General features: G+C 38.4%; 1 protein-coding gene across 2 annotated transcripts in view; it reads left to right on the top strand.

The window, feature by feature from the left end:
* uvrag.L (UV radiation resistance associated L homeolog) overlaps positions 1–17118 on the top strand; it is a 68769-nt gene that overhangs the window by 40876 nt on the left and 10775 nt on the right. For both annotated transcript variants that reach the window (NM_001096689.1, XM_041581129.1), the window contains 1 exon segment: positions 10876–10954. In NM_001096689.1, the coding sequence (NP_001090158.1) occupies positions 10876–10954 (79 nt within the window).

Below are 17118 nucleotides of genomic sequence, written 5' to 3'. Positions count from 1 at the left end.
AGACAAGGTATCCGGGGAGGGGTGAGAGAAAATGTCCAGGGAAGGGGGGGGGGGGGAAACAATATGTTCCAGAGGGGGTGGGGAGAGAAAGAGATGTCGTTGGGGGGGTGGAAGAGAAGATGTCCATCAGGGAAAAAGAGATGTCCGGGGGGGAATGAAGATGTCTGGGGGGGGAGTGAAGATGTCTGGGGGGGGAAGAGATGTCTTCCAGGGGCAGGGGGAAAAAGAGAAGACGTCTAGGGGGGTAAAAAAACAGAAGATGTCTAGGGGGGTAAAAAAAGAAATGATGTCTAGGGGGGTTAAAAAACAGAAGATGTCTAAGGGGTAAAAAAACAAAGATGTCTAGGAGGGTAAAAAAAGAGAAGATGTCTAGGGGGGAAAAAGAGAAGATGTCTAAGGGGTAAAAAAACAAAGATGTCTAGAAGGGTAAAAAAAGAGAAGATGTCTAGGGGGAAAAAAAAGAGGAGATTTCTAGGGGGTAAACAAAAAGAAGATGTCTAGGAGGGTAAAAAAAGAGAAGATGTCTAAGGGGGTCAAAAAAAAGAAGATGTCTAGGGGGGTAAAAAAATAGAAGACGTGTGAGGGGGGGTAAAAAAAGAGAAGATGAGCACATGAGAGGATAATAGAATGGAGGAAGCAGAACAAGAAGAGGATGAAAGGAAAAGGAAGGAAAAGAGAATGTTACATGCAAAGTAGACGAGGTAGAGGGCAATAACAGAAGAGGAAAATAAAGCATAAAAAGAAATGTGTGGGTTCGGAATCCAATGGATCCTCACTCAGCTCTGACCAGCCCCATCTTATTATGTGCCCAACCAGGCTCAAGTTTGGGTCAGGTCTTCTTAGATGATATCATATACTGTAGGGATGTGTCTCTGCTGGCTTAGTCACCAGAGAGGACTGGCATGAGGGGACTACTTTGGTTGCACAAACCACTAAAAAGAAACCAAATTAGCCTTCAACACAGTGTATCATTCAATGTGCAGGTGTGTATTTTATATTCAGCAGCCTATTATTCTTTCACTCCAAAATATTTTATCAAATTGCTTTTGGAAGAGATTTGAGAGCAAATTCACCTGTTCCATATCACACACATTTCACTTCTTTTCATGTGGAAATCCATACAGGAAAGAAAAATGGATTCTTTCAAATAGTCAACCGGCTCTAATATAAATCCTGGCAAGAAGATTTAATAAAAATACCGCAGGCCTTATATAAACCCAAAGGCCTCGGCTGAGCTGGCAGGAATCTCAAGCCTTCTCATGGTCTATATATTTATTATTTATTTTATTTTTTTACTCATCTCCTCCCTCGCTGGTGTCTGATGTACAAATTACAGATTTGTAGAGAAATAACCATATGTTGCATGGGAAATTAAAGCCATCTGGGAGCAGATTCAATGGGGTTTTTTAGCGAACAATGGGGAAGAGTGTGTACAAGAGTCAGGTGGTTTTATGCACAATGAGAAGGCAACCGGTTGTGTAGGCGTATGGGAGCATCTGTGCCAAGTCTCTGGAACAAGGATGCTGTACAGGCTCTATCATAAATCACCATTTGGCAATAAAGATGTTTAGACATTAGATCTCTTAAGAGGAAACTTAAAATCTAAGGCAAAAGTTATAGAGCAGAGATCCTTCACAGCTTAGCTTAACAATAAATGTCTGACTAACACGAGAGCCCCAGGAGATTTATTGCAAGGCCTTCAAATATTTCATCTTTCCAGCAATGCTACACAAGTAAAGGGAAGCCTAATAACAATAACATCTAACGTCAAATCAAGGTTCTATGGTTATGGAGTGGACATTAAGACCTCTTCTAATAGTAAAATTATAATCATTATCATATCTTAAATGGAAACTCTAACTCAGGGCTTTTTACCCTGTGGGTTGAGACCCAAAAATGGTTCCCTGTACTCTTTATTAGAGAGGATCCCACCCTGCCTGTAAGAGGATACTTCTATCTACAACAAAAAGTACAATTTAAAATGGGTGATTAACTGGTCCTAAACCAATATTTGGAATGTGAAGCTGCTCCACTAACTTAATTTGGGTCTTAAAATGTTTATAAACCGTCTTCTACTGAATGTTCGATTACTACAATAAAACTACTATAATAAAAATGAATACATAACTGCATATATTTGTGTTTCTTCTACCTCTGTGTCTGAGAGCAAGGTATTCATGTTGTATAGACTGACTCAAAAAGCATACGTTTCTCCAACATCCTACTAATGTGGGGGCTAGGCCAAACTAATGACATGGACCCCTCTACTCATGATGTGTCCCCTATCTACCCAGCCCTCTCCATTGCAATACTAACCAGAGAGTCTGACCCTTGGGCTGAGTTGGGCCTCAGTTGAGTGGGGGCAGGTGCAGGACAGGAGATTCCTGAGCCACACAGAAGTACAAGTATGGGACCTGTGAGTAGGAATGCTCGGGACCTAAGGTTCTCTGGATACGGGATCTTTCCATAATTTGGATTTCTGTATCTTGTTTACTAAAAAATAATTTGAACATTTTTAAAAGCCAATAGGATTGTATTGCTTCCAATAAAGAGTAATTACATCTTCGTTAGGATTCAATACAGAGAAAAAGGAAATAATTTTTTGAAATTCTGAATTATTTGAGCATTCATCTTTTTTCTTTTATTTACTGAAAAACAGTTTATTTTATTGCTATGGTCACCATCTTTCTTTAATGTCATTTTCTGTTGAATGTCCATTACGACATAATAACTGCTTTCTGTTTTTTATATTTTTTTATTATTTTAAAAAATGGATGGGGCTTTTTCCCGAAATAGTTGGATTTTCAGGCTAATTCCAGTACAGACCTCAGAATCTTCCAAATAGGATAGGGACCTCTCCCATTGACTTATGTACAACCTCGGCAGGTCTGAGATGCCAGATTTTCGGATTTAGACTTTTTCCATCCTCTGGGTATAATAAATCTCCAAAAAATTTTTACTAAAAATTCGAATTTTATAGTAAATTCAGACTTTAAAATGTAACCCCCTAACTGTCTGAAAAATATTGAATAATGTCATTTGTATAATAACTATTTAATATAAAAATATTTTCAAACATCACTGTTTTATCATTAAGGTAACCGTGAATATCCTTGGGCTTTTTACATTTATTTAGTTTATTCTTCCAGGGATATAGAACTCTTAGCAGAGGTCCAGTAAAGGTGTGCCGGCTCCCTTTGGCAGTTAGGTAGAGGCCTATAAAATGTTAGCTCTGTTTGCTGTTTCTCTCTGCTTTCTGTAGCTTGCAACTCATGAGGAATTGTATCTCTTCATCTTTTTTTGGCAGACGGGAATTTTTTATTTTGTGCAATTTTTGAACAGATTTCTGTTTGGCTGAATACAGACTATTTTTATTGTGTGTTTTAAAGATGAACTTCTTGCTATCTCAAGTAATTTGCCTTGTGAGTGTTTCTCCTTGTGGATGGTTCAGCCCTTGCGCCTGTTCCCTTGGAGAATTTCAGATGCCAGGGATTTGATATTTTGTGTGTATGGAGATGAGCTGTTGTTCATTATATACATCTCAGATTTTCTGGAACCCAAACCCTTCCTGTACCTGTAGTTTGACCATTTCTGTCTGTATAAATGCTGCCTAACTGTAAGTTGATCCAGAGGAAGGCAACAAAAAAAAACATTTGAGACATCTCTAATTTTGGAAGAAATTCCTTCCTGAGTCCTAGATGACAAATGGCCCAGTCATTGGATCAACTTGTACTATCTTCCATAACCCTGTATTCCCTCACTTGCTGAACACCATCCAACCCCTTCTTATACCTATCTAATGTATCAGCCTGTACCACTGATTCAGGGAGACAATTCCACATCTTCACAGCTCTCACTGTAACAAACCCCTTACCAATATTTAGCCAGAACCTCCTTTCTTCTAATCGCAATGGGAGCCCTCTTGCCAGCTGGAAGGACCTACTGGTAAATAAAGAGAGATATAGGGTGTATTCCTAAATACATTGTATTTTTCATGTGTATTTGAACAAGTAAGAAGTAACAAAACAAATATTCAGCAGATTTCCTGTGCCTGACACTACTCCCAATGATGGACCCTTCTCCACAGTAGATGATGGTTGTTGTGGTCACAAAGGGACATCTTGACCTTCTTCTCCTGCCTCTCTGGCACTTGAAATCATGTCTGAGCCATCAAATGTCCTTGCTGTGGGTCTCAAAATGGGTTCTGCCCAATTCCACCAATCTGACCCAAACTGTGGTTTTTCTTAGGCTTTTTTTGGCACAGGTGCATATTAATTCTCGTGATAATGCTAGAAGCCCACCTTGACAACCACTTGGGTAACATTTTGAGTCGTAAATACTGATGTCCCATATCTATTAATTTGTAATCAACTAGGGGAGCCCTGACCAATGTAAGAACCAAATAGGGGTTGCTTGAACTGAAAAAGTCCAAAAAAACACTCACCTAGAGATTGCCTATGCCAAATTTTGAAGTTAGTCCTTTCTGTGGCCATTATTTTTCTGGGAAATTGATTAGTACTAGGGTAGTTCAATCAATCTCAGATTTTGGCACACGGAAAAACATGGCATCTACTTGTTCTAGAAATTCCAGTTGCACTTTTAAATTCATTTGATGTTATGGGAAGATTTTTGGCATTTTTATACATAATATTCCTTATTAACCCAGAGATATCCAAATTTATTTAAAATACTTATATATAATTATTGCAAAGGGCTTCTTATAACCCACCAAGGAAATGCTATTTGATCCCACCAATTAGTCTGTCCAATTTCAGATTGACCAGTGTCCTTGTACTATAGTCATTGGTTGTTTGCCGATGAACCATGGTGTAACCATGATGCAACTGTTTAGGCAACATCCTCAGTGGTATGGTCCAAAATTAAACATTATGGAATTCTTTAAAACACCTGGCTAGCTTCAAGTTAGCCATACCTGGCCAAATTCTGTCAGACTTTTGGGCTTTTTTTATACATAGATCTTGTCATGGATGGCACCTCACTTGCTCAGTTTTGGCAGAACATCTTGCAGTCCTCTTGGATCTGATGCAAACTATCAAAATAGCTTATTTACACTTAAATGTTCTGCACATGTGGAAGGCTTTTGCAAAATATCTGAATTTTTAGCCTGTGGGCTATTAAGTTGAATGACGGACAGCTTTGCCAAATTGTTTTTCCCTATTTACATTTAATTTTACTAGATGAGCTCAGACTAGAGGGGTGTATTTCACTATTAGCCCATACGAAATGCAGGGCTATCAATTATGTGCTATAACCTTAAATGTGTTTGAGTAAAAAAAAAATGAGATCATCTTACAGTATTTACAGAACATATGGCTCAAGGTCCCAGAAGTTTTCTCACATTAGCACACAATTCATTATAATTTCCTCAAGGGTGTAATCTATATTTCATGTAAAGTATACAATTAATTTATTATCCACAGCAACGGCACAAGTATTAGTTGCACCTTAATGTTTCTCATTTCTCCTCTTCTTTTGCTGTTCATCTTTTCTGTTTCCAAAAAGTATATCACCCAGCATTGTTTATTGTAAATAGTAAATTAACATGGTCCCTAATTACAAGGGTCTTACAAATCACCTATAACTCCCCCTTCTAAGGTCACAGACCTCACCAGTACTATCCTAGTTAACAGAAGGAGTAGGTTAGTCCAAATACAAAATTATATATTAAGGGGTTATTTATCAAAGGTCGAGGGTTAGAGTTTTTTTTAACCTCGAATGAACTCGAAACTCGAATGGTATCTTATTTAAGAAAAAAACTCTAATGGCAAAAAACAGAATTTCTGCGAAAGAAAACCCAGAATCGCTCTAATAATTATCATTTTTGGGGCAAAACCCTCTGGAAAAAATTCAGCATCAAACAGGCTGTTAACATCCTTAAAGGGATACTGTCATGGGAAAAAAAATTTTTTTTCAAAATAAATCAGTTAATAGTGCTGCTCCAGCAGAATTCTGCACTGAAATCCATTTCTCAAAAGAGCAAACAGATTTTTTTATATTCAATTTTGAAATCTGACATGGCGCTAGACATTTTGTCAATTTCCCATCTGCCCCAAGTCATGTGACTTGTGCTCTGATAAACTTCAATCAATCTTTACTGCTGTACTGCAAGTTGGAGTGATATCATCCCCCTCCCTTTCCTTCCCAGCAGCCAAACAAAAGAACAATGGGAAGGTAACCAGATAACAGCTCCCTAACACCAGATAACGGCTGCCTGGTAGATCTAAGAACAACACTCAATAGTAAAAACCCATGTCTCACTGAGACACATTCAGTTACATTGAGAAGGAAAAACAGCAGCCTGCCAGAAAGCATTTCTCTCCTAAAGTGCAGGCACAAGTCACATGACCTGGGGCAGCTGGGAAATTGACAAAATGTCTAGCCCCATGTCAGCTTTTAAAATTGAATATAATAAAATCTGTTTGCTCTTTTGAGAAATGGATTTCAGTGCAGAATTCTGCTGGAGTAGCACTATTAACTGATGCGTTTTGAAAAAAACATGTTTTCAGATGACAGGATCCCTTTAAATGGTTCAAGGGACTGCTTCCATAAACGTCTACATAACCGCAACAGGTTTTGGGTGATGTCTTTTCAGCTTCTAGCTATTTGCAGGGTCGGGAATGATAAATCTCGAATACTCCATCACTTCAAGTGTTTTTTTAACCCAAAAATGTGAGTTTTGACCCAAAAAAGACAATTCTAATTTTCATGGAAAAAAACAACTTGAACCTTAATAAATCTGACCCTAAATGATGTGCAATGCATTTTATTTTTTAAATTTTTGGAGGGGAATTTTGAAAATGGAATAGAATTGGGAAATATTATCTTCTGTGAATGATTGCTCCCAGCCTTTTGATACAGTTGTTCAGATGAACGGGTATAATGTTGGAGCTGGTCTACAATGTGTGGAGCCATTTTGGCCCCATGTGATGTTCTGGGAGATATGCTACTGAAATCTAATAAAGATAACTACACATGGGATAGTCACCAAGTTCCACATGCAGTTGTCTACACAATTGTAGAGATCTAACTGTTCAGCCTCTGGGCCATTGGCTCGCAGTAGAAGTGGAACCCATTTAATGTTATCTGACAATCCTTTTTGTGTGTTTTTAATTTAATTTAATGGGGTAATCCCGTATATATTGAATTTTGGAGTCATTTCATAGAAATTTGATTCAAATGATTCTATGGAATTTCATTTACATAAGAGAGATCATTGCCCCAAAATATAGGAGGCCTTCCTGCCCTGAAGACCTAGCAGGTTATTTTAAGCCAGAGGTCCCCAACCTTTTTTACCCGTGAGCCACATTCAAGTGTAAAAAAAGTTGGAGAGCAACACAAGTATCCAAAAAGGTCATAGGGGTGCTCATTATGGGTTGTGATTGACTCTTGGTAACCCCTATGTGGACAAGCAGCTGCTAGGAGATTCTGTTTGGCAGTAAACCTGGTTCTAAAGCAGCCACGATATAGAAAAATATATATCAAATATATATGTCCCATGCTCAAATAGTAGTTGAAATTATTTTTTTTATTACAAATCACCCCTAAAATGGTACATACTGACCCCACATGGCCCGTTACTTAGTCATAGGAGAGACACCTATGACTAAATACCGGAGGGTATGAAACGCGTAAGGTGTGTAGATGTGATTTATAATAAAACATTTTTAATTTTACCAACTAATTGAGCAGTGGGACATATATCTTTGATATATATATATATTTTTCTACATTCTAAATTACATGCCTCCTTTAAAAGAGAAACAAACCCCTTATTAAAAAACCCCTACCCCCACCCCACATAGACCCTCCTCCCTCCCCTGCTTAGCTGCTACCCCGGGCAAATGCCCCTAACTTTTTACTTACCCCTCGTGCAGATTCAGGGATCGGAGTTCGCGGCAGCCATCTTCCGGGTAATCTGAGAATGAGACCGGCGGAGCGGCACATGTGCGGTTGGATCAATTTCCAGGTATGCGACAACTGCGCATGCGCCGAAATGGACAGAAATTGCCGGAGGAAGACCCGGAAGATGGCTGCCGTGTACTCCAATCCCTGAACCTGCACAGAGGAGTAAGTTAAAAGGGGTAGCAGCTAGACTGGGGGGAGGAGGGAGGTGGGTCTATGTGTGGTACGGTGGTAGGGTTTTTTTTTTCCTCCTTTAAGGCTACTGTGAGCAAGGGGTTGGAGACCACGTGTTGCCCACGAGCCACTGGTTGGGGACCACTGTTGTAAGCAGTCGTAAACATTCTGTTTATCCTTTTAAGCAGAGTCTGTTTCTGAGTAACCTAAAGAGGAATGCTAACCACAATGACTGCATGCAACCCCTTAATTGATTTCAGTGACATTTGGTGAATGTTGTTTAATAAAAATTTTAATCTGAACAGTAACCTTCATAGGCAGCATGTAAGGCATTAAGCAACCCATTCCTTAATCAACATGTTTCTCAACCACATGTCCTTGGACCTCTTTCCTAACAGTTGTCCTTGGACCCATGGCTGAGCCAAAGCATTGTTAATGAGATTTCCTTAAGAAAATTTAGGAAGTCTCATGTTCCAGGAGAGTTAAATACCTTGGACCAAGAAATCAGTTGTTATTGTGCTGGCCAGACCGTTTCTGGATCAGAATCTCTAAAGTTCATTCTCGCTCTTTTAGTAAGTTGGGCCATTTTGGATCAAAATCTCTGCATTTAATTATCACTATGGGAAGCTATTTTTTCAACTTGTTTTAAGAGTTCTTTTTTCTCTTCCAGTCCTTTGTATCAGGAAGTTAGGGATTCCTTTTAGCAATGTGATTATATGATTAAACTGACCTTACTGATAAACAATTCCCTCCTCATATTAAAAAAACTTCCGGAGTTGTGGTTCACCAACATTCCCAATAAGCATGGTTGTGTGTTGAAGACCAAAACAAATACAAGGTATGATTTATGTACTAATGTGATCAGTAACAGGAAGTTTTGGGTTTCCAGCGAACATAATACCCACCAATTATGTAGCTTAATCGTGAAAAAATATATGTGCTTGCGCCCCAGATGTATTTCACAATTTAAACAAATTTGAAGGAAATTGTACCAAATTTACAAGTAATCGGTATCATAGAGGTTTGAAAGCATTGTCAGTTGTTTGCAATAATCATACTTTTCTCCAGTAATATGTTTATACACTGTAGTGCATACATTTGTACATAATATTTATTGGGCAGTCTTTTTAAGAGAAAGTAATTGAAAGGTAAACTCTTCTATTTTTAGCCATGTTATTTCCCCTAGGTTTCTTAATTGCCTTTGCATGTAGTTATGATAAACTATATTTAACAGAATTTCAATTAATCAAAGCAATTTCCCAAAAGCATTCATGTGTAGTTGCTCAGATTCTATTCAATGAGAAAAAATGTATCTCCTTATTCATTTTTGGATGTCCCCAGAGACTTTTAATGTGACCATGAGATAAGGTTTTTTTTTCTCATCCGACTACGTTTTTGGTAAATCTGAACAAATATCACTTTTCTCCCCCAGATTGAAATTTTTAGATACTTTTACATTTGTCAGGAATTCTCAAGTTCCTTTGCCATTAAAATCTAAAGGCACTGCATACAATCTGAGAAAATCTTCTTGACCATTGTCACCTTCAAGGAAGTTCTTAATGCTAAGAATGAAAAAAAAAGCTAAACCTTCTATTTCACATGCAAGATTTGAGTAGAAAAATGGAGGAGCAATTTTTAAAAAAAGATCTGACTTGAAAAAAAAGTTGACTATTTTTTTTTTTTTGCAAGGGCTTTTGAGGTGTAGACCTTTAATATGTATTATTCATATCAATCAGCAACTCCTAAATCTTTGTGTAGTCTTTATATTTACATTAGGGTAATGGCCAATGTGCCTGCGATAAATTTGCGCTTCTGCGGGTGGCGAATCTCCAGCAGCAATAATTGAAATTGCCGCTGGTAAAACCTACGCATTACAAAGTCATCCATTTCTCACAAAGTTTTGCCATAGGCGATTGAAATTCGCACCGGTGGAGAACCATTTTTTGTCACCAAATTTGTCCACTACAGTAGCATAAATGTATTGCGGCAAAATCTCCCAGCATTGTGGCTATTGGCCAGATGAATTTCAGGTGATCCTGGCCTTAATCATAGGCTCACTAATATGCATTATCTAAGGCTCTATTCAACACGATAGACCAGGGTGCACATTGACCGAACACAACAGAGGCTTCCATGCTAAATTAATAATTTAGTCAAAGAAAGGAACTGAATCTGTACTTACATCTCTCTCAAAGATGCAAGGGAAATACATAGTGGTCTAGAAGAGAGTATGAGGCTTTCCAGGTTTTGGAGACCACATCTCTAGAGGGATCACTACGGTGGTACACCAGTATCAGAGTCAACAACTATAGGTTTGGCCTTAGGTAGATTTGAGAGAGTTTAGTAAATACATCTAAGGTCTCCAAAGAGGAGTTTATTTAAATAACTATAGACAAGACACTGTATGGAGAAGTGAGAAGGTTGAACTCTCTTAGTAGTAAGGTAAGGGGGTCCTACTTTATTTAGCTGGTGGAACATGTTATGAAGAAACATCTAGTGCAAGTTGTAAATGAGTAATGCCGACTTGTGTCCTGTATAATTGGAAAGCATAGTGCTGGTGAATACATTAATAAATCCGGAATAACTGTCCTCTAACCTGTCTTGTGCTTCTTACTCTTTTTAATGTTTTATTTACTTTAACATACATATATTGCCCTGCATCAGCCATTATATATTTAGCTCTTCCGAATAAAATAGATTTTTTATCTGTTTATTTTTGCATTTGAATTAATATTTCTATATCCAGAATAAGATGTACATTTTTATTGTTTTATACAGGTTCCCTTTGTATCCGAAAGGCGGAGAAAAGCTTCAGTTTGAGTATGGAGTCTACCTTCTCAACAAAAATATTGCCCAGGTAAGAGGTGGAAGAATAGAGAGCAATGGAGATATTGCACAGGGCATGGGATTTTATATAAAAAATAAAAATAAAAAAGGAAGTGTGGGTAGTAATTTAAGATGAAAACAATATAATTATGGACTGCTTCTTATCTGCTGTGAATTGTCTCCTTTCATACTTTGGAATCACTTCTTGGGTGCACGTGAAGCTTAAATGATGGTCCATTGTTAGTTATGGCTACATATTTCACAGAAACAATCCCAAACTAAGGCTCCAGTCCTCAATAAAAATAGGTGTCTCCACTTTGAAGCTTTGAAAATATTAAATATACACCCAACAGGTCAAGGATGAGAGTTTAATATCTCATAACAGAACACCTGTTCCAGTAACAGCCCCGTCTTTAGTCGGCGAATGATCTGCTTCTCACGTCGTAAAGTGTGGGGAGAAATAAAATATTTTGAAACATTTTTCAACACCCCCAAACATCTTGCTCTTCACTTTCCTCTTTCTATTAAGTCATGTAAAGCAATAAACTGCTGGCATGAAAGGCTTTCTCAGTAAGAATATCCACGTTACTCTCATCCCGAAGGAAAATGAGGCTCCAGAAGAACAGTGGTCGCTATTCATTTGCAGCAAAACGTAACATCCTCCTGCCATGGTAACAATAAAATAAAGAGGCTGTAGGTAATAAAACATTTGATCCTAAATATGAGCTAGAGATATTTTACTTAGTTAAACCTTGGTGATGTAGAGGGGCAAATTCACTAAGCGCCGAACGCTAGCGTTACTTCGCTAGCGTTTGGCATTTTCGTTACTGCGCAAATTCACTAACGAACGCTGGCGTAGTTTCGCTAGTGTTACTTCGCACCCTTACGCCTGGCGAAGTTTCGCTAGCGACGTAACTACGCAAATTCACTAACGCGCGTAGTGTACTGAACGCTACTTTTTACGCTAGACTTCCTTCGCCACCTCAGACCTGGCGAAGCGCAATTGAGTAGATAGGGATTGCTTTAAAAAAAGTCAAAATTTTTTCTAAGTCCCAAAAAACGCTGGTGTGTTTTCTACATTATGGGTGATAGGCTGAAAAAGATCGAAATTTTTTTTGGGGCTCCCCTCCTTCCCCCCTACATTTCCTGACTCATGGCAACTTACCTAGACAGTGGGCACATGTGTAGGGCAAAATAACATTTTTATTTGATGTTTTGAAGCTTTTCTAGCCATTTGTAGTGATTCTACGTATTCCTCCATTGAAATTTGGCGCTGTATGCAAATTAGCCTTCGCTAGCGTAACTTCGCTTTACTTAGCGAATCAACGCTAGCGCAACTTCGCAACCTTACGCTACCCCTGAGTGCAACTTCGGATTTTAGTGAATTTGCGGAGCGCTGGCGAAACTACGCCTGGCGAAGTGCGGCGAAGTTACGCCTGGTGCAACTACGAATCTAAGTGAATTTGCCCCAGAGTGATCAAGAATTTATTTATGAGCATTATCGTTTTCGGCTTGTCTGCTTGATTTTTAATCTTGGTGGCGTGGACTCCAAAAAGTTTTTACTAGGGATGCACCGAATCCAGGATTCGATTCGGTATTCAGCCAGGATTCTCAATGAACTCTAGGGATCTATCAAAATGAATTCATAAAGATCCTTAATGGATCTGCCCCTTAATATCTTTTTGATTTTTGTCTAGTTGTCTAATCATTACATAACTTTTCATTATAATTAAAAGCATTTTAATGGGACTGTATCCCCCCTTGTTCACTTGAAAAAGGATCCATGAAAATCCGAAACATGTTGTGCTCAATAAATCTTTGCAGTAAAAGCTGCTGAATTGTGTGCTCCATCCTACTTCTATTTTGCATATTACATTGGTCAGACTGTTGTGGCCTAATCAGGAGAGAGAGCAGCAACAGATGGTGGAATTTCGTTAGAACAAACCTACCTTGTTGACTGTATCCCCCCTTGTTCACCATGATTACAATAAATAGGGCTTGTTCTGAGCATTCTGTTGCCTATGGTCTTTTTTCTTTTTTTCGAATTACCTGCTTTGGCTGAGTCTCAGAAGAGAAGCTAGTAAAACAAATGAGAAGACCACAGATTAGCCTTCTGAATAATGAATAAATAAAGAAAAAAGAAAAGAAAAAAAACCCTCTTCTGACTGATAATTCGATGGTTCACTTCTAAACATCAAATTCAAAATTCATCCACTTGCTGGATACTTTTAATTAATTGTATGACACGTGCTCTTTAAAAATATAAATAGTGAATAGCTCAATAAATAAAAATGAATGAGTTACCAGATTATAATTACGTTAAATTCCGTGCTAATTCATTAACTGGTTATGAAGGACAGACTAAATCAAAACATTTCTGCCATTATTCCATTCCTTTACAATTAATCCACTACCTAAAGTGCATAAGTGTTAAAAAATAATTAATTTGAATACTTAAAGTGCAAGTGCATTAGTCCAACCAGGGACTTAATAAACTGTGAAAAATAATTGTTGAACCAACTTCATTAGCGATAAAACGATTACCCAGCAACTCAATCCAATATAAAAGCAGGAAAAGGATATAACAGAAGGTGGAGTTGTCCCAAAACTTTCTACCTATTATTTTTCTATCCCTGGGACTAGGGATGCACCGAATCCACTTTTTTGGATTCGGCCGAACCCCCGAATCCTTCGTGAAATATTCGGCCGAATACCGAACCAAATCCGAACCCTAATTTGCATATGCAAATTAGGGGTGGGAAGGGGAAAACATTTTTTACTTCCTTGTTTTCTGACAAAAAGTCATGCAATTTCCCTCCCGCCCCTAATTTGCATATGCAAATTCGGATTCGGTTCGGCTGGGCAGAAGGATTCGGCCGAATCCGAATCCTGCTGAAAAAGGCTGAATCCTGGCTGAATCCCGAACCGAATCCTGGATTCGGTGCATCCCTACCTGGGACACCACAAAGCAAAGAAAGGCAGGAAAACCAGGACTGTGGTCTCGATATTTAAATCTGGCCCTGTCTCATTGTAGAACTATTCAACCTCACAAATCATGGTCCCCTTGAGAATCCCAGTGCGGGATACAATAGACAGGGAGGAGAAGAGAGTAGGATTTGAGCGCTGTTTTCCAACAACCAACCGCCCCCCCCCCATGACCAATTCTAATAATTAGTTACAAGGCTTGAAGCTAAAATTGTTTAAAAAAAGTCTTATTTAGAGTCCTTTTAATAGGTTATTTTAAAAAAAGCAGAGTTCGCCAACGCGCGTTTCGCAGGTAATGCTTTCTCAAGGCGAATGTTCTGAATAATGGTTTGCACCTTATCTCGTAGTGTAACAAAGGTTGCAGTTTATAAAGCAAGGGGGTTTCTTATAATTATCTCCATTTGAGCAAAGTCAATTTGAACTGCCATTTAATAGAACGTTGTTGTGCTTGCTTGACAGATAATGGTTAGCTGTCATGTCTTGGCCATGTGTATTCAAGCAGAAGAGTTGGCACGTGACATCACAAGTGTAGAACGCCTTTTGATTAAATTCACCACGAGCCAACCAATAATTTCCTTGGAGTTATCTGAACCTTTAAATACATTTAAATACACGCTTTGTGGCTTTATTTAAAATATCATATCAGGGTTTATACAATTTATATAATATCTTTGTCAGTTGTCGTCGGCGCTGTTTCCCGATAAGATCCCGTCTTGAATCCTAAAAGCCATGAATTCTATAGGACAGCTTAATGCGTTCTTCATTCTCATGTAATCTATCACCTTTTTACTAGCTCTCAGAATGTGCGCTATTTGTTGTTAGAAGAGAGCTATAAAAATGGTTATCTTATACTATACATTGGCAGCGATTTTTCCATGTCATCATCTAGATGTCTAATAAATTCAAGCTGCAACCAGATGAAAAAAGCTCTAATGCACTTTTTGAATTCTTTAGTGTATTGTTACAATTTTATTTCCCCCCCCCATTCCTGGCCATGAAAGCTGTACGCTCTTGGCACAACTGCATTGTACATCATCATGCAATGTTATCGCAAAGATAAAACCCATAATCCACTGCGTATTTATAGCATTGTGGTTCTTTTTCTTTGCTGAGCAACATTGTCCTCACTCTTATACAGCATAAAAATGTCAGCAATTTTTGATTGTGTTTCCAAGAATGGTATTTTCTTCCTCTGTCCATTTTTAGAATTTGCCACGTTATCTTAGTGGAGAGATGTAGTCCAGAGAAAGGAACATTTGTGCCCAGAGAATGGCACAACTCCTTTGATCAAGACACTTGAGAAAGGGTCCTTGTGATCCAAAACATGTTGTGTGACTAAAAAGTAGCAGCACAGTTCTGCAGTCTTTGTGGCTTCCTTCATGTCTTCTATTTGACCAAGTGAATGTCATAGTTGTTGGGGCAACAAACATAAAAAATGCACTTTGCAATAATGTATTCAACGAAAAATTTACAGATTAACAGATTTTTCTTATGTGGAAATAGGAAGTGCCCCTTGATGGTAATACTTGGTATGAGATCCGTTATCCGGAAACCAGTTATCCAGAAAGTTATGAATTGCAGGAAGGCCATCTCCCATGGGGGCAAATTCACTAAGATCCGATGTTGCGACAGCCGCATTTGGCCAGCGCTACGCAAATTCACGAAAATGTGAAGTTGCGCTCAGGGAGGCTAACGGTAGCGAAGTTGCGCTAGCGTTAATTCGTCAAGCAAAGCAATGTCTAATTTGCATACGGCGCCAAGTTAAAGTACAATGGACGTATATGTAGCAGCAAATACATTACACTACACAAGCCCGGGAAAGCTTCATAAAATAAAAGATTTGTTATTTTACCCTATACATGTGCCCACTGTATAGTTTAGGTGCCATATGTTAGGAAATGTAGGGGGGAAAGAGGTTGCCTCCAAAAAAAATTACGATCTTTTTTAGCCTATCACCCTTAATTTCAACTTTTTTTGAAGCAATCCCTATCTACTCTATTGCACTTCGCCTGGCCTGAGGTGGCGAAGGCAAGTCTGGCACAAGCGGTAATGTTCAGTAAAATGCGCAAGTTAGTGAATTAGCGTAGTTACGTCCCTTCGCCATAGCTCAACTTCGCCTGGCGTAAGGGTGCGAAGTAGCGCTAGAGTAGGTCCACTTCGGTAGAGAATTTACGCCAGCGCACATTAGTAAATCGGCAAAGTAACAAAATGACATCACGCTGGCGAATTTGTGCTAGCATAAGCCGCTTTGCGCTTTAGTAAATTTGCCCCATAGACTACATTTTAATAAAATTATTTAAAAATTAAATATTTTCCTTTTTCTTTACAATAATAAAACCGTTCCGAATCCATTATCCCAATTAAGATATAATTAATCCTTATTGAAGGCAAAACCAATCCTTTGGGGTTTAATGCTTGAAAAAAATTTTCAGTAGAAGTAATGTATGGAGATCCAAATGACCCCTTATCTGGAAAATTCCATGTACCGAGCTTTCTGGATAACAGGTCCCATACCCAGATTTGGCAAAAACAACTTTAGGTAGAAGTCTCATATAACTATCAGTCTCTGATATTCTTGCCCTGATGTTCTTTCTGGACAGCAAAGTTTTACATGGCACACCTCCCATGTAGACCTTATTGGTCCTTCATCTTTCTAATGGTAGACATCAGCAGTGGTGAGAGTTGCTTCTATGTCCTGTGATGAAATTCTTAAAGATTTTTTTCAATATGTTACACTCTACTCTTGGACTGAACTTGCTGGGACAGCCTCACCTGGCCATGTTGGAGAAATCTTCTCTACTTGTAGGTGGTCTTCTGGACAGTAGAGAGATTGATATCCATTTGTTATTGGATATTGCTATATTTTGTTATCCCTTCCAAAACTCATAGGCATCTGTAACCCTTTTTATGAAGGCCTCAGAGATCTTTCAATCTAGGCATGGTGATACCACACACTACTCAACCTCTAAGAGCAACCCAAACTAAATGCCTAAGGTTTTAATAAGACAGGTTTGTTGGAGATCCTCTTTAATTATGTTTGCACCTGATTCTAATTGTAGGTATTGCCTAGTGATAAATATAGGCATTTGAATTTTGCTTTTATGTTTATTTAAATTACACAATGGACTACACAGAGTAAGTGTTGCATGAAGATCAAATATCCATGCCATGCCATGGGGTGTACTTACTTTTTTACGTGAAATATACCTG

This window comes from Xenopus laevis, chromosome 2L, assembly GCF_017654675.1.
Source record: "Xenopus laevis strain J_2021 chromosome 2L, Xenopus_laevis_v10.1, whole genome shotgun sequence".
In the NCBI taxonomy this organism is placed as follows: Eukaryota; Metazoa; Chordata; class Amphibia; order Anura; family Pipidae; genus Xenopus; species Xenopus laevis.
Note: the sequence above shows the minus strand (reverse complement) of the source record. Positions and strands in the feature narration are given on the sequence as shown.